General features: G+C 62.1%; 2 protein-coding genes across 8 annotated transcripts in view; one reads left to right on the top strand and one right to left on the bottom strand.

Moving 5' to 3' along the window:
- The first annotated feature begins 760 nt into the window (after window positions 1-760).
- On the top strand, window positions 761-2,858 carry NKX6-2 (NK6 homeobox 2). Its single transcript, XM_022569502.2, has 3 exons — window positions 761-1,214; window positions 1,305-1,477; window positions 1,748-2,858. The coding sequence occupies exons 1-3, from the start codon at window positions 809-811 to the stop codon at window positions 2,000-2,002; spliced, it is 834 nt and encodes a 277-aa protein (XP_022425210.1). The 5' UTR covers window positions 761-808; the 3' UTR covers window positions 2,003-2,858.
- Window positions 2,859-3,997: 1,139 nt separating this feature from the next.
- INPP5A (inositol polyphosphate-5-phosphatase A) overlaps window positions 3,998-23,395 on the bottom strand; it is a 179,670-nt gene continuing 160,272 nt past the window's right edge. For 5 of the 7 annotated variants that reach the window (XM_089898379.1, XM_089898381.1, XM_089898383.1 and 2 more), the window contains 4 exons: window positions 18,256-18,329; window positions 8,397-8,508; window positions 6,524-6,592; window positions 3,998-5,380 (listed from right to left, as the gene is read on the bottom strand). In XM_089898379.1, coding sequence (XP_089754505.1) covers window positions 5,177-5,380; window positions 6,524-6,592; window positions 8,397-8,508; window positions 18,256-18,329 — 459 coding nt within the window. In that variant the 3' untranslated portion in view covers window positions 3,998-5,176. Of the gene's footprint in view, window positions 5,381-5,466; window positions 5,555-6,523; window positions 6,593-8,396; window positions 8,509-18,255; window positions 18,330-23,395 lie in introns of all 7 variants that reach the window. The other 2 variants (XM_022568396.3, XM_022568397.3) reach the window with 2 other exon arrangements.

Raw genomic sequence — 23,395 nt, 5'->3', positions numbered from 1 at the left:
GCGAAACCAGAGCAGATTCTCGCGGGCCAAGTCTAGCATTCGGCCCGTGGACTCTGACGTCCCGCTTCTTCCGCCCTTCTGCATCCCAGAGGAGAATGTTCCCGGAAATGTTTTCGTTCCTCCCTCAAACCTGAGACCGGGGCGGCCGGGAAGCCGCAAGGCGGGGCGCGGACTGTGACCCCGAAGGTGCCCGCGCCCTCCCGCCTGTGCCTCTTCATCGAATGGGGCGCACGGAGTGTGCCAAGTGGATCCTCAAATCTGCATTCTTTCGGTGATAAAATATGTTCTCGTATTTTTTCCTGATTTCCCACTAAAACCTTTGCCTAACTAAACTCCCATCCAACGGGATTTATTTCGTCCCCGGGGAGATAAATCAGGGGGCAAATTTACAGCCCGGGAGGCACCTGCCGGGCTAATGGGCCCTTCATGGAGTGCGCGGCCAGCGGGGGCGCGCGCAGACGGCGGGGGCGCTGGCCAATGGCCGGGCCGCGGTCGCCGGCAGCCAATCAGCACGCGCGCCGCCTGGGGGCCCCGCGGTTATCAGCGCGTCCAGCCCGCGCGGCGCGGCGCCGCTCCGACCGGCCCCGGAGCCGCCACCGCCGCAGCGCGGAGTACCCCCGCCGCCGCCCACCCCGCGCCGGAGCCGCCGCCCTCCCTCGCGCCCGCCATCCGCGCCGTCGGCGCCCGCACCCCGAGCCCCCGCTGCAGCCGGCGCCCGCCGGGGTCGCGCGCAAACTTCCCGGGCCGGCGGGCGCGGGCGGCGGCGGCGGGGCCCGGATGGGCGCCCGGGCCGGCGGCGGCGGCGCCCATGGACGCTAACCGCCCGGGCGCGTTCGTGCTGAGCAGTGCGCCGCTGGCCGCGCTACACAACATGGCCGAGATGAAGACGTCGCTGTTCCCGTACGCGCTGCAGGGCCCGGCCGGCTTCAAGGCGCCCGCGCTGGGCGGCCTCGGCGCGCAGCTGCCGCTCGGCACCCCGCACGGCATCAGCGACATCCTGGGGCGGCCCGTGGGCGCGGCGGGCGGCGGCCTCCTGGGCGGCCTGCCCCGTCTCAGTGGGCTCGCCTCGTCGGCCGGCGTCTACTTCGGGCCCGCGGCCGCCGTGGCGCGCGGCTACCCCAAGCCTCTGGCCGAGTTGCCCGGGCGCCCGCCAATCTTCTGGCCTGGCGTGGTGCAGGGCTCGCCCTGGAGGGACCCGCGCCTGGCCGGCCCGGGTAAGTGGCCCACCCGCGGATTCGGCGTGGGGCGGCGGGGCGCGCGCGGGCGCGGGGCCGCCGGCCGCGCTCACCCGCCCTCCTTTGCAGCCCAGGCCAGCGGGGTCCTGGACAAGGACGGTAAGAAGAAGCACTCGCGGCCGACCTTCTCGGGCCAGCAGATCTTCGCGCTGGAGAAGACTTTCGAGCAGACCAAGTACCTGGCGGGGCCGGAGCGCGCGCGCCTCGCCTACTCCCTGGGTATGACCGAGAGCCAAGTCAAGGTGAGGCGTCTGCGGCCTGGGCGGCCCCCCGCGGGTCCCGCTGCGCCGAGGCCCACCCGCTCCCCCGCGTCCTGCGAACGGTCTGCGAGCGGCCGTCGGCCTTGGCCTCGGTCCCGGGGGCGCCCAGCCCTGCGGCCCGGCCCGGTTAGAGGGGTGGCCTCGGGCGTCCCTCTGCGGCCGGCGGCGTCTCCGGCTGGGCCGCCGAGGGGCCAAGCTGCCGCGGGCCGGGTGCTTTGGAAGGCGCCGCCTGATGGGCATCCTCCACCCCAGGTGTGGTTCCAGAACCGGCGGACAAAGTGGCGCAAGCGGCACGCCGCGGAGATGGCGTCGGCTAAGAAGAAGCAGGACTCGGACGCCGAGAAGCTGAAGGTGGGCGTCTCGGACGCGGAGGACGACGACGAGTACAACCGGCCCCTGGACCCCAACTCGGACGATGAGAAGATCACGCGGCTGCTCAAGAAGCACAAACCCTCGAACTTGGCGCTGGTCAGCCCGTGCGGTGGCGGCGCGGGGGACGCCTCGTGAGGACGCGGCGGCAAGGCCGGACAACCAGGGTACGGGACGCGGGCCGGCGCCTCTCGCCAGCCGCCCGCGCCGGAGTGTGTATATATATTTTTACAGAATAAGTTATAAAGCGGCCTGGCTCGGGCTCGGCGTGCGGGGACCCCAGAGCGCCCGCGTCCCTGTCCTCGGCGTGGGCGCGGGATCGGGACCGCCGCTGCCGCGCGTCCTGAGAGGAATCACTTTGTATAATCAATAAATTATTTAACACGTCCCCCGTCGGAGCCGTGGCTCCCGAGGCTGCACCGCGTGTTTCTTCCTTATCGAAAACCACGGGCGAGGCGCGGTGGCGCGGCCTTCTGCCTCTGCCGGGCCCTGTGTCCCGGGTCCCCTTGTCCAGTCTTCAATGCCGCGGGGTCCGCGCCTTCGGCCGAAGGGGCGCCTGGGTCTGGCGCAGGTCCGGCTCAGAATCGGGGTGCGATGGAGTCCCGGTCGCCTCGCGCCCCGGGTTGCCCCGGTGGCAGCAGCTCGCAGGACCGAGGGCACCGCGAGGCCCGGCGCGGGGAAGGCGGCCCCGCCCGAGAACCCTCGGGCTGCCGGCCAAGGGAAGGGGCCGCCCGGGGCCGAGGGCCGGGAAGAGCCAGGACTCAGCGAGCGGGAGCGGAGCCGACGGCGGGGGGATGGAGCGGGGCGCTGGGCGCTCGGCGGCGGCGGCGGGGCGGTCCTCCGGCGCAGGCAGCTGTGGCTCGCGCGGGGCAGCAGGTAGGACCCCTTGTCCCGTCCCTCCCCGCAACTCCACCGGCCCCCAGCCCGGGGCGCCCTCCCCAGGGCTCTGGAGGCCCGCTGTTTTGTTGGCTTAGGTGGATGAGGTGTGGGCAGATTTAAACACATTTGGGGTTGCCGGAAAGGGCCAGGTGAACCCCCGCTCCTGCCCCACCCGGAGTGGTGCCTTTCCCCTTTGGTGGGTGTGGGGGCAGTGAGGGGCGCCGCTGGGCCCTAGCTCCTGCTGTCCTGCTGACGTGCTTTGCCATGATTATGTAGGTTGGAACGTGCCCAGCCTTAGTAGCTACATAATTTGAAGTAAATCAGGTTTTAAATTCATCAGCACCGTAGCACTTCTCCTGCGGTTTAATAGATTGTTTTCATCGGTAGAAAGCGGGGTTTAATTCAAACCGGGACTACAAAGAGAAATCCAAGATAATTTTGCTGCCCTGGCGTCGGTTCTCTCGGGGGCCCTGGAGTTTTCTTTGCCCGTTTGACCCTGGGATGCAGGGGAAGCACATCTGGCCAGTGCTTGGACCTTGTCCTCCTCCTGGGCAGCTCCGGCCTCCACCCGGGGCACCTCCCTGGATCGGCCAGACCGACCCGGCCCCCCAGCCCCGCGGAGGTCCGGGAAGCCCTCTCTCTGGCCTGTCCCTCACCCCGGAATCCAAGGGCCAGGATTCCAGCTAACAGCAGCCTGCGTCTGCTCTGGTTCACAGAAGACCACCCCACCCGTGCAGACTCCGGACGCTCCACGTGGCTGCATAACTGAATATAAAGGGTTGTCTTACTGCAAGAAAGATCCTTCTTGGAAGGCATTACTGAAAATGTTAAAGAGAAATGTAAAAGGCTGAAGTTTTGTTTTTTGGGTGTTTTTTGCTACATGGCTGCATCAATTTAAAATACAGACGTTTTTCACTGGCTGGTTTTCTAAGGGAGCATTAATTCTTTTTCAAAATTTATGTGAGTGAACTCTTCTTTCAGCTCAAGTTAAGAGCAAAGGAATTTCCAGTTTTAAAGTTTTGAGGAAAGCAACACATTTATGTAATCTCATTTAAACAATGCTGAGGGGTAAATCCCAGCAGTAACCTCTGCAGTAAAATCCAAAAGATGATCTTTCTGCTCTCACGCCAGAGCTCAGCTCTGTAACAGTATCCGACAGTGGAGTCCAGGATCGCCGACGAGCGACGAGCGTAGCCTGCACCGCAGGCTACAACGGGCCGGAGCACGGGAGGAGGAAACGCAAAGCAGACGGGATATTTTCACCACGATCGATTTTATTGCTTAGGGACCGGAGCGGTCATTTCCAAAGGCCTCCTGAGTGACCAACAGCTGAAACCCCGCTGCACAGAATCGCCGTGAGTCGGCCAGAGCAGAGCGACCACAGCTTGACACAGACCCCGACGGTACTGTCAAGGACACGGATTCGGCACGTGGACGCCAGCTCACTTGCAACGGTTGTGATTTATCTAAAACAAGCTTCTACCCAGCGCCTTCACCCAGCCCAGGAATTCTGTAGTGTTAAAGCAAGTTAATAAAACGTTCGTTTGTGTTTCATCCGTGGGCCCTGGGACCACCTCTCACGGCTCCGCCGGGTGCCAGGAGCAAGTACGTGCAGCAGGGTTACGACAGGTCGTTAGAGGTTCAGCGTCCAAGGACGCGTACAGTTTGTTTCTCTGGATATTTTTATACACAGGCCACGTTACAAGCAGTTTCTATCAGAAGCAGACTAGCTATTTTTATGTCTCCCGTGATATTATTGTTTTATGTAGAATACTTGGCACCATAGGACAGTAACAAAAGACAGACAAAACGGTTTACAAAATTCTTAAAAGGTACACCCGAGCTAGCTATAAACTTCACATTCAGTTCTTAATATTAGACAGAAAAAGGCCTAGGAGTCTCCAACTGCTCGTATGGATGTGCTGTGGTCGGTCTGACCCCTGACGTCTCTGCTGGGTCGTAGTACTTGTTTTATAGCTTTGTGTGTTGACGTGCACGTAACCAAACCCCTAGACGCCAATTCTACCTGCTGATACGACACTCAAGCGTTCATACTGGAAAGTATATTTAGCGTAAGTTTTGGTAAGGTTTATAAATTATTTTTAAAAAGTATATATTTATATATATTTATATATATAAAAATGGAAAGCAGCTGCAGTGTGATTCAAAAACCATGTAACATGGCAGTAGAGTGACTAACAGGGAAGAGGGGCCTCCAGAAGTGAAAGCGAGGGCCACGCCGCCGGCCGGCAGAGCCCCAGCCGCCCCGCCACGGAGGGGACTCCGAGCCCTGTGGGGTTTCTATGCCGGAGAAGCTCCTCCACGCTGACAATTAAAAATCGAAAACCGTGAAGTCTAAAATGCAGAATCTCTTTGCTGTCTATTAGAGTTTTGGCAACAGGACTGTGACTTATTTAAAAAATCCCAATGTTTCTACTTGATGTCACACGAGCAGACACGACAGTGAGGTATGTGAGGCTTGTCCGGAGCGCCGTCCGGGGCTGAAGCGACGTGTGGGGCCGGCCGTCTAGCAGTGGCGCTCAGGCGGGTCTGTCGATGCAGCTGTCGGAGCACGTGGCTCCTCGTGCTGCAGGGAGGTCTCGCCGGGGGTCCCCTCGTGGCGCTGGCATCGCTTCCCTGCCGTGGAATCAGCCATTTGTTAAGGGGACAGACACACCACAAAAAGCTCAGAAAGGTGAACTCGAGGGAGGAGGCATATTTACCACCAGTTCACTGCACCACACAACACTTGTGCACACGTGCGTGAGGTTTACCTGCCCCGGGCGCCATGCGGAAGGCCAGGAACACGGGCTGCAGCGGGAGAAGAGAGGCTGTCAGAACCGGGCGCCCAGACCCCGCTCCCGGGCTACCCGGCCGCGGCCCGCAGGCCCAGCGCCGGGCCCCAGTTCCCGAGGAGCTGGTGGGACTGGGCGACCAGAGGCTAGAGGCAAAGGGCCTTCGCGTTCTCTAAAGACGGTGTTGTTTCCAGATAAAGATAACATGAGAGCTGATTTCAGGCCCAAAGAACATGGGGAAGGACAGAGCCCGTCCTGGGATCCGGCCCACTGGGCAGTGTGGGCGACCCGCCCAGAGGCCCTGAAAATGGGAAACGGTGAACGTCTCTCACGTGGCTGATGGTGACACACGACCCGTCACCACACGCCCCTCGGAGGGGCCCGGGCCAGTCACACGTACAAAGTTAGTCCCGGAACAAATACTCGGTGTTTCCCCCGAGGCACTGGGTCGGTGACACGCCCTTCTCCCGCCCGCACTGGTGGTGGGTGGTCGCCGTCGGAAGCCAGGAATATGCTTGAGTGCACGTTCAGGAAACGGCCTCCACAAATAGCCAGTGGTGGACACAGCCTCCTTTTACAAATAGTAAAACTGTGGCCAGCCACTTCTGCCGCACCTACCTGCCTGTCCAGCCCTACCCACCTACCTTCTGGTATTTTATTAAAGTTAAATAAAAAGAGACCAACTTGGCCTCCTCTGTGAAGCAGACTAAGGAGGCGGAGAAGAGGGGCAGGAGAACCTGGAAAGCCCACCACGGCCCGCCCCTCGGGCCCAGCCTGGAAAGCCCACCACGGCCCGCCCCTCGGGCCCAGCCTGGAAAGCCCACCACGGCCCGCCCCTCGGGCCCAGCCCCCAGACCGCGGCACGGCCCGCCCCTCGGGCCCAGTCTGGAAAGCCCACCACGGCCCGCCCCTCGGGCCCAGCCTGGAAAGCCCACCACGGCCCGCCCCTCGGGCCCAGCCCCAGACCGCGGCGCGGCTCTGTCACCTTGTGATCTCCCATGCAGACACTGGGCCCGATGTGGTCGTAGGTGACAACCTTCTCCTCGCTCTCCGACTGGGAAAAGCAAACAGAGGGAGAGGCATGGGAGGCGGAAATGGTGGGGTTTCCTGGGAGAGCAGCGAGCGGGTGGCAGCCCAGCGATGCTCCGCCCGCGGCCACCCCGCCCACGTCTCCGTGGGGCTCTGGCCGGCTCAGAGCCGCCAGTGTGCCTCTGGCCCCTAGGAGGGAGGTCCGGGCAGTCCGGGCAGCACCTCAGCACCCGGCTGTCCCAGGTGGGAGGGCTCCGGCCTTGGGAGGTGGCGACACGGGCCGCTGGTGTGGAGCCCGAGCTCCCCTCTGCCTCTGGGCCGGGCCCTGGACCATGCTCGCCGCAGTCGGGGCAGCTGTGAGCTTTCTTTCCAGCTGTGCCCCCGGCACTGAGGAAGCCTTCCCGGTTCCTGTTTGCCCTGTTGCCATTTGTTTGTGACCCAGAACTCCCTGTTCAAACGAGAACAGACTCCCTGAACGCCACGCTGCCGCACCCAGCGGTCTGCGCCCAGTGATGCAGGCTGTGTGCACAGGGTGCCCTCCCTCCTCTGCCGGCCTACAGGCACCTTAACTCCAGGTGTGCGGCCAAGGGTGTGTTCCCGCAGTCAGTCGGCTGTGGCTCCAACTGGGCCAGGATTTCACATCCTCGGCTGAAGCGTCTGAGACTATAAACTGAATTATCTTTAATGCGGCGGGAAGCTTAAGGTCAGATTTACTTTCCAGCATGGTCGCTGCCAGAAGGCATAAAGACAGACCCCTCTGCGCATCCTTCGCCATCACAGCATCTCCCCGGAGTGGGGAAATGTTCAAGCGCAGCGTGGTGATTTACAAAGGCAGCATAAAACTGGATTTCCAAGTGCGTAATCGTGAGACAGATAAACAAATTAAGCGGGTGCCGCTCACCTCGCTGCGCATTCAGCACGCCCGCCACCTCCGTGTTCCGGGGCCGGGAAGCGGCCTCCCTCCCCATGCACCCGGGGGCTCTGGCTCAAGGCAGAGTGTGGAGGGCCGGCCCGCCCCGGAAAGGCCAGCAGCGGGGCCTCCTGGAGGGGGGCTGCAGGGGCTGCTGAGCAGGGGGACGGGCGTGCACCTGGGCAGGCCAAGGGGGCTCTGCCCTCCTGGCTGCGTCTCTGGGTAAAGGGCCCGGGGTCCAGTGGCGCAGACAGGGCTCCTTGCAGCAGCCTCGGGGGCTGTGGAGGGTGGTGACTAGAGCCCAAAACGTACTGGGTTGAGGTTGGGGGACGGCCTGGGCCGTGGGGACCTCCTGCCCCCTCCTAGCTGGCGGCCCACATCACGCAGAGGCCAGACCGCTGCCCTGATGAATCAATGCACCTCGTTATTATACTTTTTCACTGATGGGGTTGACAAAACCAATGCAGACATTGATTCTTTAGAGCAGCCCTCTTGTGTTAAATGTGGGCATTGAAAAACCCCGGGAAATCAAGAGGCTCCAGGAAACTCGAAGTCTCCCCGCACCCAGTCTCACGGGGCTGCCTCCTGAGTGCTGGCCGTGCATCTTTAACTTCTCAAGCCCCAGTGTGACTCTGGCTCTGATTTACAACTTAGGAAAATAAGGACGGACTTCATAGCTCCCAAGCTCTTTCGAAGACAAGAGCTCATTGACCCCCCCGAGGACACAATAAACTGAACGATTCCTAAAGCACTGGCGACAGTTTATGCCTATTTTGAATCCAGAAAGACACTGGAGATCGGGCTCCATCCCAGCCCCGAGAACGGGGTCAGGGCTCATCCGGGCCGGCAGGAGGGCATGTCCCCTGGCCCGAGGCTCCCCACCCGCCCGGGCTCTGGCCCGCGCAGCCCTCACACTTACCCTCAGAATCAGCTCCTTGGCAGACGGGGACATAAGGACACGGTCACACCAGGCGGGGCACCGGGTGTTCATGTACTGCCTGCCCTGGCTGGAGTCCTCACTGTATGGGTAGCTGGGGAGACAGGACAGGAAGGCACCGGTCAGCAGCCACGGGGCCCCTCCTCCAGCCCCTCCTCCGCGCCTGGGGGAGGGTGGTGTGGGCTCTGCCCCACGCACCTCAGAAAGGCCGAGCCTGTCCAGGGTGAGAACAGGCAGATGGAAGTTTCCAGAATAAAGTCAAAGGACTGTCCCCCCCAGCACTTCAAATAAACCCTCCCCAAGGACATGGACACGTCTATTAAACTTGGGTTTATTTTTGGATGCGGCCTGCAGCCCAACGAAAACCTGCCCAGGAGCCTACGGACGCCTGGGCCCAGACTGACGCCACACCCTTGTCCCACCGAGGCGTCCACCTCAGGAAACGCCCAGGTGCCCGGGGCCGTGGCCTTGGACCTTCGCTGTGGTGGAGTGTGTGCCTGGCCCTGACTTACTGCCCTGGCCGCACGGGCCCTGCTTCCCGCCCACCGGCCCGGTGCGGCAGCGGGGAGACGCCTGGGGCCCCTTGGGAATGGAGCCACCACAGCCGACCGACTGACATGGCGAGAAGCAGGTGGGGCCTGTGACCACCAGCTGAGCCCCCGACACCCTGACACTAGCCGCCTGGCTGAGGCTCAGAACTCACCGGAACCTCCGGCTCCGGGCTCTGCACTGCCCAGCGGGCCCGCCCTGGTCCATGTAAAGCTGCTCACCCCACCCCGTGGGCATTTTGATTGGGTTGCGCTGAACTAACAGCAGGTGCATTTAACCAGAATGAACTAACGGGCTTTGGGGGACCCTCAGCCGTGCTCCCTGAACACCCATGAGGATGGTGGGTCTGCTTTCTCGTGGTGCATCTCCTATGGCCTTCAATACAGTCTAAATTTTTTCCTTGCCAAGGTCTAATGCGCTTTTTAGGCCAGCTCCAAAATACCACATGGTATTTGCTGTGACTGGCACTGTACTCTCTATTAAATTTTCCTGTGCTTTCAGCTGGAGAAGAAAAATGCCACTGTCTCCCTGAGCTGCTCTGTCCTGGGCACCTGCTCGCGTGGGGCCTCTGCCCCTCCTCCCTCCCTCTGTGGCCCGTGGTCAGGGTCCACAGAACCTGAGTTAACAGTTCTCGGCCTACTCCATCCTCCAGAGCGTTCCACACACTCTCGCCAGAAACGGCGACTTACGGCCCCAGGCCCTGCAGGAATTTAGTTCATTGAAGACCCAAAGCAGCAAACACGGCTACAAACAAAACGTCCCTAATCTCTGCTTCTAACAGCATTACCCTTGCTGACAGCACGGAGCGCTGACCACCCTACAACTTCCTTCAGGGAAAAGGGGGGCCAACGGCGGGCTTGTTCAGGCACGTCCCAGCCTAGCTTGGCTGTGGTCCTGAAGGAGCGACGCTTGCCCACCCCATCCTCCCGGGAGCTGCAGGAATCGGGGTCCGCACGGACCGACCCCGAGTGCCCAGAGCAAGATGTGCTGAGCACAGAGGAAGCCCCCAGCCCCCTCCACTGGAGGCCAAGGTCAGGGGAGAGAGCGGCCGACAGGGCTGTGGTCAGGGCTGGGAAGGTCGTGTGTGCTCTGAGCCCACCCAAGCTGGTCCTTGACCGTGAGGCGGGGCAGGCCAGGTTCACCTGGGGGGACATCTGCGGTCAACAGGTCTGGGAGGTGGAGCCAGCCACCCCGGGCCTCGCCCACGCTCCCCGCCAGGCAGGAGCCGCGCAGACGCATGCTGCTCCAGGAGTGCTGAACGGGCCGGTTCAAAGCATCCCTCAGAGACGCAGCGCAGACGGGAGTGGGATCGAGTCCCGGGGGCTTCAGGAACCACTGCGTGACCCTCAGCTGCACCTATGACGTTGTTGCTACGGGAAAGCCCTCGGGAGCCCTGGCCATCGGGGGTCCCACTGAGGCTGCGCCCCAATGCCCACAGAGCCCCCTGGGGACCTGCCCACGGCAAGCATCCTGCGTTAGAAACAGCACGAAAAGCCCACTCAGGTAAGTGACGGACAGTCCCCACGCACACCGCGGAGCCGTCGTCACAGGGTGTCCGGGCCCGAGTCCAGTCCCCCGTCCACCGCCAGGAGCTGACTGACAGGCCATCACGGGGACAGTCAGCCTGGTGAGGAGTAACAGGGAAGGGCCCGGGAGGCCCGGAGCCGTGACAAGCTTCCCCCCGGGCCTTCAGTCCGTGTCCTCAACCTTGCTGCTGCCGTGGGGCCTGCCCACGTGTGATTCAGCAGGCAAAAGCAGCTAGCCGTGAGGGGCGCCCTGGCCGGGACGGGCAGGGCAGTTGGGGGCGGCACCCTCACCCCACGGACCGGGGGCCCTTGCTGTGGACAGACTCCCGGAAGGGGCCAGCCACTCCCAGAGCCAGGCCATGAGTGAGCAGGGCGGTGCCGGTGCAGAAGGGCCGGGCAAGGCCGGCATGGGCCCGAGAGGGGGGCCCGCCCAGGCCACTCCGAGGATGGCCCAGCGCTGCCTGCCGGGGCTGCCAATGATTAATGCTCGCTGCACACGCGGACTTATCTGAAAGCAAACGCTGCGCAGGGCGGGGACGCGGGACGAGCTGCCGGCCTGGCCCCGCGTGGTGGGGAGTGACGCCACAACGAATGGCCCTGCGATAAAGCTAACAATCGCCCACCTGTCCGCCCAGCCCCTCGGGCTCCTTCCCGCAGGATGCAGGATGTGGGCAAGCGGCCCCCTTGCCAGGGCACTGCCAACAAGGCTCGGCCTGCATCTGAGCAGCGGGCAGGGGGGTGGTGTCACCAGGGCCCGAGGCCAGCAGCCAGGCCGCGGAGGCACAAAGGCCCACTGTGTCGGCCGCCCGACTCCGCAGGGACGGCCGCTGTGCGCGAGAGACGCGGGCTCAGGAGGACCGTGAGGGTGGAGGGGGCGGGGGCCCCTGAACCTGGCAAGACAGGCCCAGTTCTCACCGAAGCGGGAGGCGGAGAATTGGGGGTGCTGGGGGAGACCCTCCTGGGCTTCTCGCTCGGGGAGAACGTGAGTGTTCCCAAGTCACGGCCCTGCTGAGGGCAGACGGGCCCGCGCGGCCAGCAAATTGGCAGACCGTCCACCCGTGCATGGCAGCCCCGGAGGCCGGCAGGCAGTGGCCGCGCAGGAACTCAGTTTCCAAACACCTGAGACTCCTGGGAAAGAAAAGGAGGCGGAAGGAAGCTGCACCTGAACTGGGCAATAACATTCACACTGCCGTGGGGAGGAGGGGCCCATGGTCAGAGCCATAGAGCTGGCCCGGCTCTGTGGACACAGGTGCCCGCAGCATCCCCGTGGGGTGACCGGCGGCTTCCCTTCGCCCCTCAGCGCTTGCCCCCGTGCCTCGGTGTGGGCCGTGTCCACCCGGGGCTCGGTGACCAGCTGGACAAACTTCCTGGCTCCCTTCCCAAGAACAGGCCGGGCACACAGCAGGGAGCTCAGCCTTTTTGTCCAATTGTCACCATCTTATATTTATTGTTACAGACAGGAATCTATAGATGGTCCAAAGTTGAATTATGACCCAAAAAGAAGTCTGAAAAGTGCCTCCAAATCTTTAATATAAAAATAACTGTATCCACTGGAGAGAGACAGCCTCCTCTGGCCAGAGCCGTGTGATATATTTTATCCCTGTGTTGTGTATATTTTTGCCGTGTGGTATATCTCATCCCTGTGTTGTGTATATGTTTATCTTTTTCCAAAGCTCTCGCTGGGTCTTTTTCTGTAATTTATTTGCCCAGTAAAAACCTTTTTCCCACCGTGGAGCATTTTTGTCCGTCCTTGGGAAGGTGTGACTTTTCTCCGGCGAGGTATGTACTCTGACTGTGCGTCTGTCCACCTCCCTGGTCAGCTTCACTCTGAGGCACACGTGTCATGCAGGGCCACAAGCGCAGGGGCCGCAGCAGCCCTCCACCCCCCGGCGGCTCCCGCGCCACAGACAGCAGCGCCCAGCCCCCTGGTTCCCGCTGCTCCCAGGCCCGCAGGGAGCAGCGGTCTGGCCGCTTCAGCAGCCGACATCTATCCGCTAAAGGCGGCGTTTTGGTTACTTCCAGGTTTGGGGAGTTCTCGGCCGTGACGTGTGGACCCCCAGGGGCCCCGAGACCCTGTCAGGGGCTGGAAGGTAAGCTCTATGTTTGCGATTACACGGAGACGCTACTTGCTGTTGTCACGGTGTTGGGGGCGGTCCCCTCCTCAGCCCCACCCAGGCAAAGCCATGCGAATGCTTCCTTGATTGAATCTCAGGTCTGGGAGACACAGTTTAGGAGTCAGTGGGACGAGAGGGGAGCGTGTGGGGCACATCCCGCCACCTCTGGGAATTCTCGAGCCTCAGTGATGGGAGGCTTCCTGCGGCGGGGGCGGTTCTGAGGGCGCAGGTGGGCAGCAGCGCTCCACAGGGACTTGGGTCCAAGGCAGGGCTGCGTGCAGGGCCACGGGAGGATTCCACACCACGGGAAGCCTGCTGCCACCACATTAGTGGAAAAGGCAGCTAAGCCATCTCATCTTCATACTTTGATCTCTTTATTTTAAAACCAACGACAGTAACTCAGAAAAACACTCTACGTTAGAAACTCCCTGCTGGATGCACAGGGCAGGCTTTGGTGGTCACCTCTGGGGCGTCCCAAAGCACTGCCACTCACGCCGGGCCATCCTGGGGAGAGGAAAGGGGGGCTCCCGCGATCGGCCCAAATCCGGGTTGAGAGTGGGAGCCGCAAGCGGACGCTGGGCCGGAGAGCAGGGAGGGTGGACAGGATGACAACGCAGGACACGGAAAGCTGACTGTCGCCTTGTCCACTGCAAACAACCAGCCTCGAGGCCAGTCACGCAGACAGACCAGGTGGGCATGGCTCATGCCAGCGGCTCTGCATCCCCTTGAGGCCGGTCACACAGACAGACCAGGTGGGCACAGCTCATGCCAGCACCAGCATCACACTCTTTGCCCACCAGTTATTCTGAGCACGAACTTAAAGTCTTTTACATCACCAGCACGTGGAAATACCACGTGGCCTTAAAGGCCTTCATTTGGCCTGGTCCCGACTGCCGTCCCTGGCCACTTGGGGTTGGCGGGCATCATCTGGAGCGCGGGGTGGGCCCCGGAGGGTCTCTGTGGCGGGCACCCCGTGCGCCCACTAGCCTGGCCTGGCCGCGCTCCCTGCCTCTACCCCACCCCGCCGGTCACTTCGTGGTTGTCCCTCACGAAGGTGCAAAACTGTCCCCGAGGCTGAGAAGAACGAGAATTGAAGGCTCTACAAACGCCTGAAATATTAGCACCTCTTCCAGCAAAGTGACATACAGCATTGAGTTACGATCCATTAGGAGCGGAGTTCTGTTAGCCCGTGGAGAACAGTCACGAACGCCTCTGCTCAAGAAACTCGCCCCCGCCCCCCTCGCTCTCCTTAGGAGACCTGTCTGCTCGAGCATCTCTGAGGACTGTCCCGGGTATGCGATTAGCCACAGCCTGGAGCCACGGGGGCCCCGGTGGCCTCCACTCCAGGCTCTGCACTGACCCCGCCCGCAGCCCCTGGCCCCCAGCAGCTGAGAGCTCGCCTCCACCAGAGCGGGGAACAGGACTCCACAGCCAGTTTGCGGTGAGTCCACTGCTTGGGTAACAAAGGCAAAAGGAGCAGAAAGGTTCTGAAAACCAGGCGCGACGGCCAGAGGATGCCGCTCAGGACACCCTGCTCCCGTGGCACTGCCCGTTGGCACCAGGGATGCCCATGGCTCTTGCTAATTCCCTGGCTGACAAGCTGGAGCAAACAGGCCTCACAGAGAGGAAAGCTGGGTGAGGACAGGCACGATGGCCTGGGGTGCCCACTACCCCTTGAACGGACACTGCCCACACCCCCCGTCCCCCGCCCCCAGGAGGGGCCAGAGTCCGGCAGCCAGTGAAGCACAGACCGTCCCCACAAACGCCCAGAGCCACGTGCGAGGGCCCATGGCCTCGGAGCCCACGCGCCTCTGTCCCGACCGCCTGGCCCACGTGGGAGGGAAGGGCCGTTTTCACAGAACAGAGTCGTGAGGATGACACGGGCCTCAGGAGCGTGGGAAGGGGCTGGCGTGGCCCTTCTCTGTGACTGAGGGGCTGCCACATGCACACCCCGCCCTGCCCGAGGCCACGCAGACAAACGCAGACGTGGTGTCCCTCACTGACCAGCACGGCTTCCGGAAAGGTCCCAACGGGCTCAGCCACACCAGAAGAAACAGAAGCGGGAGGTTCCGCCTTTCCACCTCAAAGAGGGTAGCGTGGTGGAGCCTGGACGCAGGACGGCCCTGTGGGCAGGACGTGCAGCTGGCGGGCACCCCCGCAGACTCCTGCCTCCTTCCAGGGCGCCTCCCCTGCCCACCTGCCCCTGCCTGCCCCTCCCCGCGCAGGACCAGGGCAGCCCGGGCGCCAGGCTCCTCAGGTGGCTCCTCAGTGGCTCCCACCCCTCAGCTCGGAGAGAAGCGATAGACGGACGGTCTGCAAGGAAACCACTCCAGGCCAGAAGCCCCCAACAGCTTCCAAGAGCAGGAGATGGCCCTAGGCTAGCAGCTGTGCACAGAGGATTGCATGCCCCAGAAACACTCCCACCCGTGCAGGCGGTGCATACACCCAGGAAGCACACGTGCATACACGTATACACACGAGTTTTGCACCACATGTGCGAACTGCACACAAGCTCACGCACACACCATGCACATGCACACACCCCCATGTAAATACCCATGTACGTGCAAACACCTATTCGCTCATATGTGCACATACCATGTACATGTGCAAACACGGCTCATGCACACACATACCCACACCTATGCAATGCACACCTGTACACAGCCATGTACTTGCACGCACGCACACCCCCCCCACAAATAGGCCCATGCGTACACACACCGTGCACATGTGCATACACAACCCACCCCACCCCAAGACATACTGCACACACCCATGCACATACACCCACATACCACACGTCTGCACATACAACCATGTATGCGTACAACTGCATGCACACGTGTACACCCACACCATGTACGTACACTCCAACGTGTGCACACCCATATCTGTGCACATGTGGATACTATACGCACACATGCAAACCCATGCACTGCACAAACACACGCAATCAGTCTATAATCCGATCGCATACATCCTGCACACACACCCACACAGGTACACACACGTGCACATACTATGCATGCACCCACACCCATGCGGTGCCACACCCACATGTGCCTACACAGTGTGCACAGGAGCTCATACTCCTGCACACACACACACACACACACACACACACACACACACACACAGCACGCCTGAGATCACTTATTTTCCAGCACAGTCAGAGACTACATCTGGGTACCAAACCACACAGCCACCGTTTCTAACCAAGTCCCTCCTGCTGTCCCGCTTCTGCTTCCGCTGACATTGTCCCATGTCTGGAACAGCCCTCCAGACCCCACGTGGCAACCCAGGGGGGCTGTGAGCTGTACCCGATGGTCACAAACATGCTTTTAAAATGCAACAGAGCCAAGGGAGGGGATGGGTGTGACCCAGGCACCAGACGAGGGGGAAGATGGGCAGTGCGGGAGGGGAATGATGATCCCGGAAGCAGGGCGGGGGGGGTGACTTGGACAGCGCGGGGAGATGACCTGGGCAGTGGGGGAGGGATGGATGAGCCGGGCAGTGGCCGGAAAGGCCTCAGGACCCTTTGGTGGGTCTTGCACCACTGGCTGTGACAGGGCTGACAGGCTAGGCATATTTCCTACTGTGAGCTGGACCCCCAGCTTTGGGACCTGATGACTCAGTCTGTAAACCACGATTTTTCCCACCTCAGAAGACTTCGAATGCTACTTCCCAGTTAAAGGGAGAAAACCCAGCCCCTAAATTGATGGTCCTCCCAGTGCCTCTGGCGGCCTGCCCCACCCAGGCCACCTTCCTCGGGTGGCAGCCGCCACCTCCAGGAGGATGGGGGCCTCTGCTGTGACGGGCTTGCGGGGGGCACCCGCGGCCCAGGACACCGACCCTACAGCATGGGCACATTCCTAATGCACCTGCAAAGTCACAGGACGTCCACAGGTTCCCAGACGAGGGCGGGACCTCTCGGGGTCACTCTCCTGCCACACGAGTCCATCAAACACCGAGGCAGGTGTGCCCCAGACTGAGCGCAGGTGCCTTCGAGGTGCCCGCAGCCCCAGGTACCCTGACGAACCCCAGGCCCTCCCTGGAGTTCCTCCGGCTTGGCACCAGAGCATGCCCACCCCCACCTACCACCGGGATCTCAGAGGCCGGGGCTACGGCCGCCTTCCGGGGGGACGGCCCTTGCTTCCTGGAGACCGCCAGCCAGGGCCTGGCTGGACCACGCAGCCCTGTCCCTCCTGACTCTGGACGTGCCAGTCTCTCTGCTGCCTAGGGGTGGGGGCTCGTCCCTCGGCCACCTGAGCACGGACCACGAGGTCCTGTGGCCGGTCCTGCCTGCATCTTCTGCACCTTGCACCTGGGTGACCTTCAAGGCTGCGGCCTTTGGGAGACGCTCGAGGGGCTGACGCCAGCTCAGGGCACACGTGTCCACAGGGCTATGCCTTTGGCAGCCCCAGGCCCCCTCCCTCCTGGCCGGCTCCACAGCCCTGAGAGAGGCGCTGGACCCCGGTCAAGCGGGAGGGATGCTCCAGATCCCGGCACTACCCTCAGGAGGCGCGGGCTGAACAAGTCTCTCAGGACGTCTTTAGACTTTAGCTGCACCTGGGAGCACGGTTCACCGCACGTGATGTGTACGTTTAAAGTAGCGTCAGAGACTGAGGGCAACGTGGTGGTCAGCACCTGGACGGCATTGCTGAGGGCCGCCCTTCTGATCCTGAAATGCTGAGTCACGAGTTCACGGGTGTTGGAGCCGCTGCTGGGGGCCCACCAGGCACCCCAAGGGCCCAGGTCCCTGCTTCTCTGGCCCCTGAACCTCGCACCGCTGGTCTGGGCGCCGACCCTGAGCTGCGAGCGCCCGGCCGCCTTGGCCAGAGCCTGGACCCGTAGCGAGTCCCATGTCCAGTGGATGGTGGGGGGCCCTTCAAGCCTGCACACGTTTGACCACTGGAGTGTCCCAGGAAGCAGGGGGTGACCTTCAGAGGGAGCCTGAGAGGACCTGGCCCACCAGCGCGTTCTGATGCCAACCGTTCCTCTGACGTGGATCTGACGCGTTTACTGCCAGGCCCGACGCAGACGAGGGGGGGCCAGGCGGCGCTCTCGGCCCCACTTGCTCACCAGGTCCCGTCTACCTGAGAAAGCTTCCCTGAACCTGCCCAAGGCCTATTTTCTCCCAAGTGATAAGAATTCGTACTTGGAATCTATGAAAGGAGAGAGATGGGTGGGAGAAGCCTGTGATGGGGCATCCGTGTCTTTCCAGACGGGCCCGCGGGCCGAGCGCCCACCCGGTGTCCTGGCCACTTCGTAATCGTCTCTCTCCCCCCACCCTGGCCCTCTGCAGCCCCGGGCTGGTCGGGAGGGAACGCACTGTTATTGCTGCAGATTTCAAGACTCTGTGAACACCAGAGCAAAACCCAGCAAAAGCTTACATACCCGAGAAAGACAAACACGGACAAACCAAACCAAAACCCACGCCACGACGGTTCCAGAAAGATCCAGAACATAGAGCTGCCTGTGTGGGTCCCTCGTAGGCTAATCTGAGAGGCCATGTTGGGAGAAAGGAGCGAACAGACCCCTGCTGTGCTCAGTGGGGGGTGGGGGAGGGGGAAGAGGCACAGGTGGGCACAGACAGACGCACGGACAGGAGGACAGTTACCTGCTGGCCCAGCGAGCGGCGGTCCTTACCTGGGAGGGAACGAGATGTCCAGTTCATATAGTCTGTCCTTAAAGACAGACAGCTCTTTGTCAAATTCTAAGAGCTGAAGAAAAGAAACAGAAAAAAATATAGGGTCACTTTGGTTTGCCTCCCAGGGGGCACCAAGAAGCCCTGGGGGAGGGTCTGTCTGCAGCAGGGACCTGCAGCTTCCGGGAAACAGGTGTTGCTCCAGCACCTGCCCTGCACATCACCCGGGCCGCGCGCAGGCCTCCCGAGGGCAGGCCCCCCGGGCGTGTGGCCGGAGGGACCCGGGGCACCCTGCAGGCCCTTCTGTGAGAGGCCTGCTCCGGACTCAGCCCCGCTGACGCTGGCGCTGGACCCACACTACCTGTGCTGATTGGCCACGCAGGGCCACCTCGCCCTGCTGAGGCCACGCAGTGCAGCCGCCGTGGGCGCTGGCGTCGCCTCCGAGGTGCCCTCAGGCAGTGTCCAGCAGGGGGGACGCCATTTTGCCCAAACTAAGTCCAAAGAGTAAGAGCACTGACCTCACACAGGAAGATAAAAAACAAGACCTGGCCCTGAGGGACCCTTCAGAGCCACACCCCACGGGGCACCGTGCCCCCAGGAGGGAAGGGCACTGGCAGTGTCTGGCCTCCATGGCCACGCACACCCTGGGGATGCGGTCATCACTCACGTCCCCTGCAGCTGTGCGGGAGCCCGAAGCCACACCCGTCCTCTCCCCCTCTGCTACCTCATCCATCACTCCCAGAGCGTGCAGTTAGCGGTGCTGTGCACACAGCAATTACCGGGCGCCAGGCTGCTACCTAAGCCACCTGCACGTGGCCCTCGCCGCTGAGCCTGCGTGCACCAGGCCAGCCATCGGCCGGTCAGAGGGAGGCAGAGCTGACACCTCCCCCGGCAGGAGCCCTTGATGGCGTCTGTGGTTTGTGTGGGGGGATAAACCAAAGCTCCTTTTGCATAAACGGGACCACTTCAGACACAGCTGCCTGATTTCAGTCTCACACAGGTTCCTGCAGCATCCTGGACACCTGGAGATGGGGGCACAAAGAGCCTCGGACCCTGCCTGGCGAGGCTTGGATACTGGACCCCACAGGTGACACTTGTGAGCCCATATCTGCTGCGAAGAAGCGCCCATGGCAAACCTCACCCCACTCAGCACCCCCTGGCGGCCATGCCAGGGGCCCTAGGGGTGCAGGGCCAGGAGAGGGGATGCAGGATGGGGAGGGGCATGGGGTGGGGGAAGGGTTTGGGGATGGGGGAGGGGAGGCACAGGGCGGGAGCTGTGGGTGCGGGAGGGGAAGGGCGGGGGGGGCATGGGGGGGTGGCCGAGCCCCTCAGCTTCCCGGCCCCAGTGGCCCCTGCCTCTGCATCAAGGAGAAACACACCCCACTTCCAGGGAGCAGCCCAGGCCAAACAGCTTCTGGAAGGCTGCAGAGTTAGCGCCTCAGGGGTGCCGGGGATGGAGGAGAACTGTGTGTGTGTGTGTGGGGGGGTGAAGCATGAGCGTGAGGCCTGGACCAGTCCCGTGCTTACACGTGTTTGCACGCACGTGGGCCTAGAGATGCCCTCGCATCACACTCGCAGGTACACACACCCCCGCGGAGGCCAGCTCCAAGCGTGAATTCCTGGCCTTCGCAGGTCAGACGGGAAGACAGCTGTGATGCTCCGTGGCGGCTGCAGGCAGGCGCGACCGTCAGGAAAGGTGCATCCACGGCACCCCTGACGACCGGCCACCGAGCCCGACGCTGGCGGCGGCCTCCTCCCCACAGAGGACTCGGTCCAGCACCTGGGAACCTGCAGGCGGTGAGCGGCCCGAGCCTCACCCACCGAGTGCTGCCAAGCCTTTCAGCTTCTCCCAAATTTAACTCAGACTCTTGAGAGAAGAAAAGGAACATCCTGGACAGTAAGTCTGCGAGGCGTCCTGGACAGTAAGTCCGCGAGGCGTCCCGACGGGCTTGCCGCCCCGTCCTGTGAGCGACGGGCACACGCGTGTCCGCAGAGCCCCGCATGCTCGCTCAGTGCCGCTGCTCCGGCCCCGCCGCGGGGCCTCCCGCCGATCCCTCGGTCGGCGGCGGCTGTCGCTCCCACAAGGCCCGCTGCCCGCGTCCTTCCTGTGGGGCCCTGGCGCTCGGGCTGCTCTCCGTCTTCGCGTTTGGCGTTCGGCTGAGGACTTGCCGAGCTCCTGAGGACCAGGCCCTCCGGCCCCGCCTTGAGCCTCCAGGCGCTGCCTCCCAGCGACCTGCGAGGTCTGCGCCGCGCTGGGGTCTCAGCTCCGCCGTCCGGCTGCGTCCGTCCTGACGCTTAACTCACCTGTGGAGACTTCCACCTCCATGACTGCTGCTAGCACTTCTCATGCCTTTTAATCTGCTTTTTTCAGGGTATGATATTTGTTTATGTCTCTGATGCTTTCACATTTTCAATACCTTTAAATCTCATCTTATAATTTTTATCAAGTATTCAGTTATCTGATGTCTGTGGACTCTCTCTACTGTGGAGTGCTTCCTACACGCTTTGTACCCGGGGCTGTGTTTTGTTCCTGCTGCCCCACGGCCCCCACGGCTCCACGCCCTGAGTCCACGGGAACGATGGGGGATGGAGCCACGGCTGCTGCCACAGGAGGCCAGCGTGAGGTGTTTCTGATTAGAAATGACAGTGCATTTCTGTTGAAAGGGTAATCTGTATCTCTCTGAGATTTTTCTCAAAGTGGTAACCAATTTCACATGTATCTTTAACATTCCTCTGGATTACAAAGTGAAAAACAGAGTCGGGCGTGTGTAGACAATGATTAAGCGGAGGCTGATCGTACGTATCTGTCAGGCGCTGTCCCGGCTGCACACATTCCTCTGTTACTGCAGAGACGCCGCGCTGATAAAGGGAAAGAGGCCGGAAAATCGATGCGCCCTGAGCTGGAGCAGTTGCTACACACCCAGAAAACATCTCTATCCAACAGGCCGAGCGCGGTGAAAACTCACGCGCCCTGCCCTGGGACAGCCGCAGAAAATTTAATCTCTCCAAATCCTCACCAGGGCACTCCATCCTGCAGCCCTGACAGCCACACTTATAATTAATTATACAATTTCGATGGGAATATCGACTAAACAAAGCTATAAATCATAGAAAAAGTCAATAGGCATGGACACATTCAATCATGTCCCGGCCAATGATTACTACTCTTAAAATACAATAATTATTTTCAGAGCCAGCTTGAATTAAATTTCTGTCAGATGGGAGCAAGGCTGGTGGTTGATCAAGGATGCGATGGATTTGGGGGCCGAGGCCAGAGCAGCACATCCATCCTGCTGTGGGCGTCTCGCGTGAAGGTGAGATGTCCTCTGAGGGCTCCGCAGGCCATGCATCGTCCCCCAGGGCGCTCTGGACACCCGCCTCCCAAGTGGGACTGACACGCCGAGCTGCCAGGGCAGTTACCGCGGAGCCTCGGCCCTGCACCACGGGGACGCACGAGGCCACCCCCTTCCCCGGAGATTCCTGACCCAACAGGCGGGACCACGGGCCTTCCAGACCCACGTGTAGACCTCGTCTCTGCTTCGACTCCACTGCGTCTTCTCATCTGAGTCAGCCTCAAACTTCTCCCAGATATTCAAACTAACTTTGCTCCACCTTAAAGGAGCACAATTTCACATGGTGAATAAATACAAAACTAGAGCTTACGTCTAACGGTGACATCTGTAGTTTCCAGGGTGGTGACACATTCTCTAAGTGCTAACTGAGGGCAGCGGGGACTCTGGACCCACTGTGACATCCCCGTGCCCCACCCCCACCCCCGCCCCGCATACCTGCCTCAGGACCCTGTTTCTCCCTCACACGGTGGACCTTCCTTCTCGCCAGTGTCCTGGCTCCTTCCAGAATGTTCTGGCCCCCTGGCCACCCCAGCGCCACTCTCTGTGTCCACCGTTCCCCTCCCAGGGCGTCTCCGCTTTCTGCTCGCCCTGGTAACCACACTGTCCCTGGCTTCGAGGGGCCGTCTCTGTGCTAGGGGCCCTCAAAGCCCACCCCGCCCGCCCTACTCCAAGCTCAGAGGGTCGCACGGCTGCCCAGGGAGCGGACGGCACCCCGAGTCTCCTGGGCACCTCACCCCACACAGGCACACTGAACGCGTCGTGTCCCCAAACCTGCCCCACGTGTTCCGGGCCTGGGAAGTCACAGGACGGCAGCCAGACACGGCCGCGCCCTACAGAGCCTCCCGTCCAGCCCAGTAGGGCCGCAGCTGAGCCGTGAGTGCCGTGTGCTGAGCCCAGGCGCTGCGGGACACAGCAGGAGCCCACCTCACCGGGACCCGAGGCCCCCTGCGCAGCCGAGCTGGGAACTGGCCGCGGGGACGCGGGGACGCAGCACGACAGGCAGGGGGAAGTGCGTGAGGCGGCTCGGAGCATCCGCGGGGGCAGAGGTGCCCCCCGTGCGGCTGCAGGAGGGGTGGGGGGTCAGCACAGAGGCCCCGGGCGTGAGCCGCGCCTCAGAGGAGAGGTCAGGGTCCCGGGCTTTACCCGACGGTGGTGGGAGGTGGCCAAGGCCCAAAGCTGGGCCTGACTGGGTGGGCGTGTGACCAGGCCCGGGCGGGCTCCAGGCTGGGGGTGGACAGAGGGGCAGGGGTCGGGAAGGAGGCAGGGGGGGCGACGGCCGGGGGCGGCAGACTCAGACGTGTGGCGAGTTCAGGCCCAGGAGCCGCCGGACGTGCAAGGCGAGGGAGGCCCGGAGGGGGACGAGGGCTTCCGGGGAGGACAGGAAGGTAGGGCGGGTTCACGGGCTGGCAGAGTCTGCTGGACATCTGGAGAGCCCCTCTCCACTTAGACGTGAGCCCTCTTCTGAGCACCTGGCACGAGAGCTAGGGGCCCTCCCACACAGAGGCACGGAGCCCCCAGTCGGGCCAGTGCGAGTGCTTGGAGGGGCCTGAGGTAGACGTGAGACAGAGGCATCGTCCAGAGCTGGAAACTCAAGACCCAACGGGTGACCAGGCCACTCAGGGGCGCCCAGGGCACAAGAGCTGAGCTGGGGGCAGAGGGGGACCAGGGAGCTGACCCATGAGGGGTGTGGTCCCAGGGGGGACGCTTCAGAGGCAGGCCCTGAAATCCAAGCACCATCCCTGCCTGGCCTTTGGGATAAAGACGTCCCTGAGGGGTGACAATGGTCTTG

This window comes from Delphinapterus leucas, chromosome 16 (genome assembly GCF_059928025.1).
Source record: "Delphinapterus leucas isolate spDelLeu-1000000601 "Yukka" chromosome 16, BTC_Dleu_Yukka2, whole genome shotgun sequence".
Taxonomy (NCBI): Eukaryota; Metazoa; Chordata; class Mammalia; order Artiodactyla; family Monodontidae; genus Delphinapterus; species Delphinapterus leucas.
This window is presented reverse-complemented; position numbering and strand designations above follow the sequence as displayed.

Bases quoted from the DNA above. Each gene is read 5' to 3' on its own strand.
- NKX6-2 (XM_022569502.2), top strand. From the start codon at position 809: ATGGACGCTAACCGCCCGGGCGCGTTCGTGCTGAGCAGTGCGCCGCTG. The intron at 1,215-1,304 runs GTAAGTGGCCCA...CCTCCTTTGCAG, and splicing joins CCCGCGCCTGGCCGGCCCGG to CCCAGGCCAGCGGGGTCCTG. The intron at 1,478-1,747 runs GTGAGGCGTCTG...CCTCCACCCCAG, and splicing joins TGACCGAGAGCCAAGTCAAG to GTGTGGTTCCAGAACCGGCG.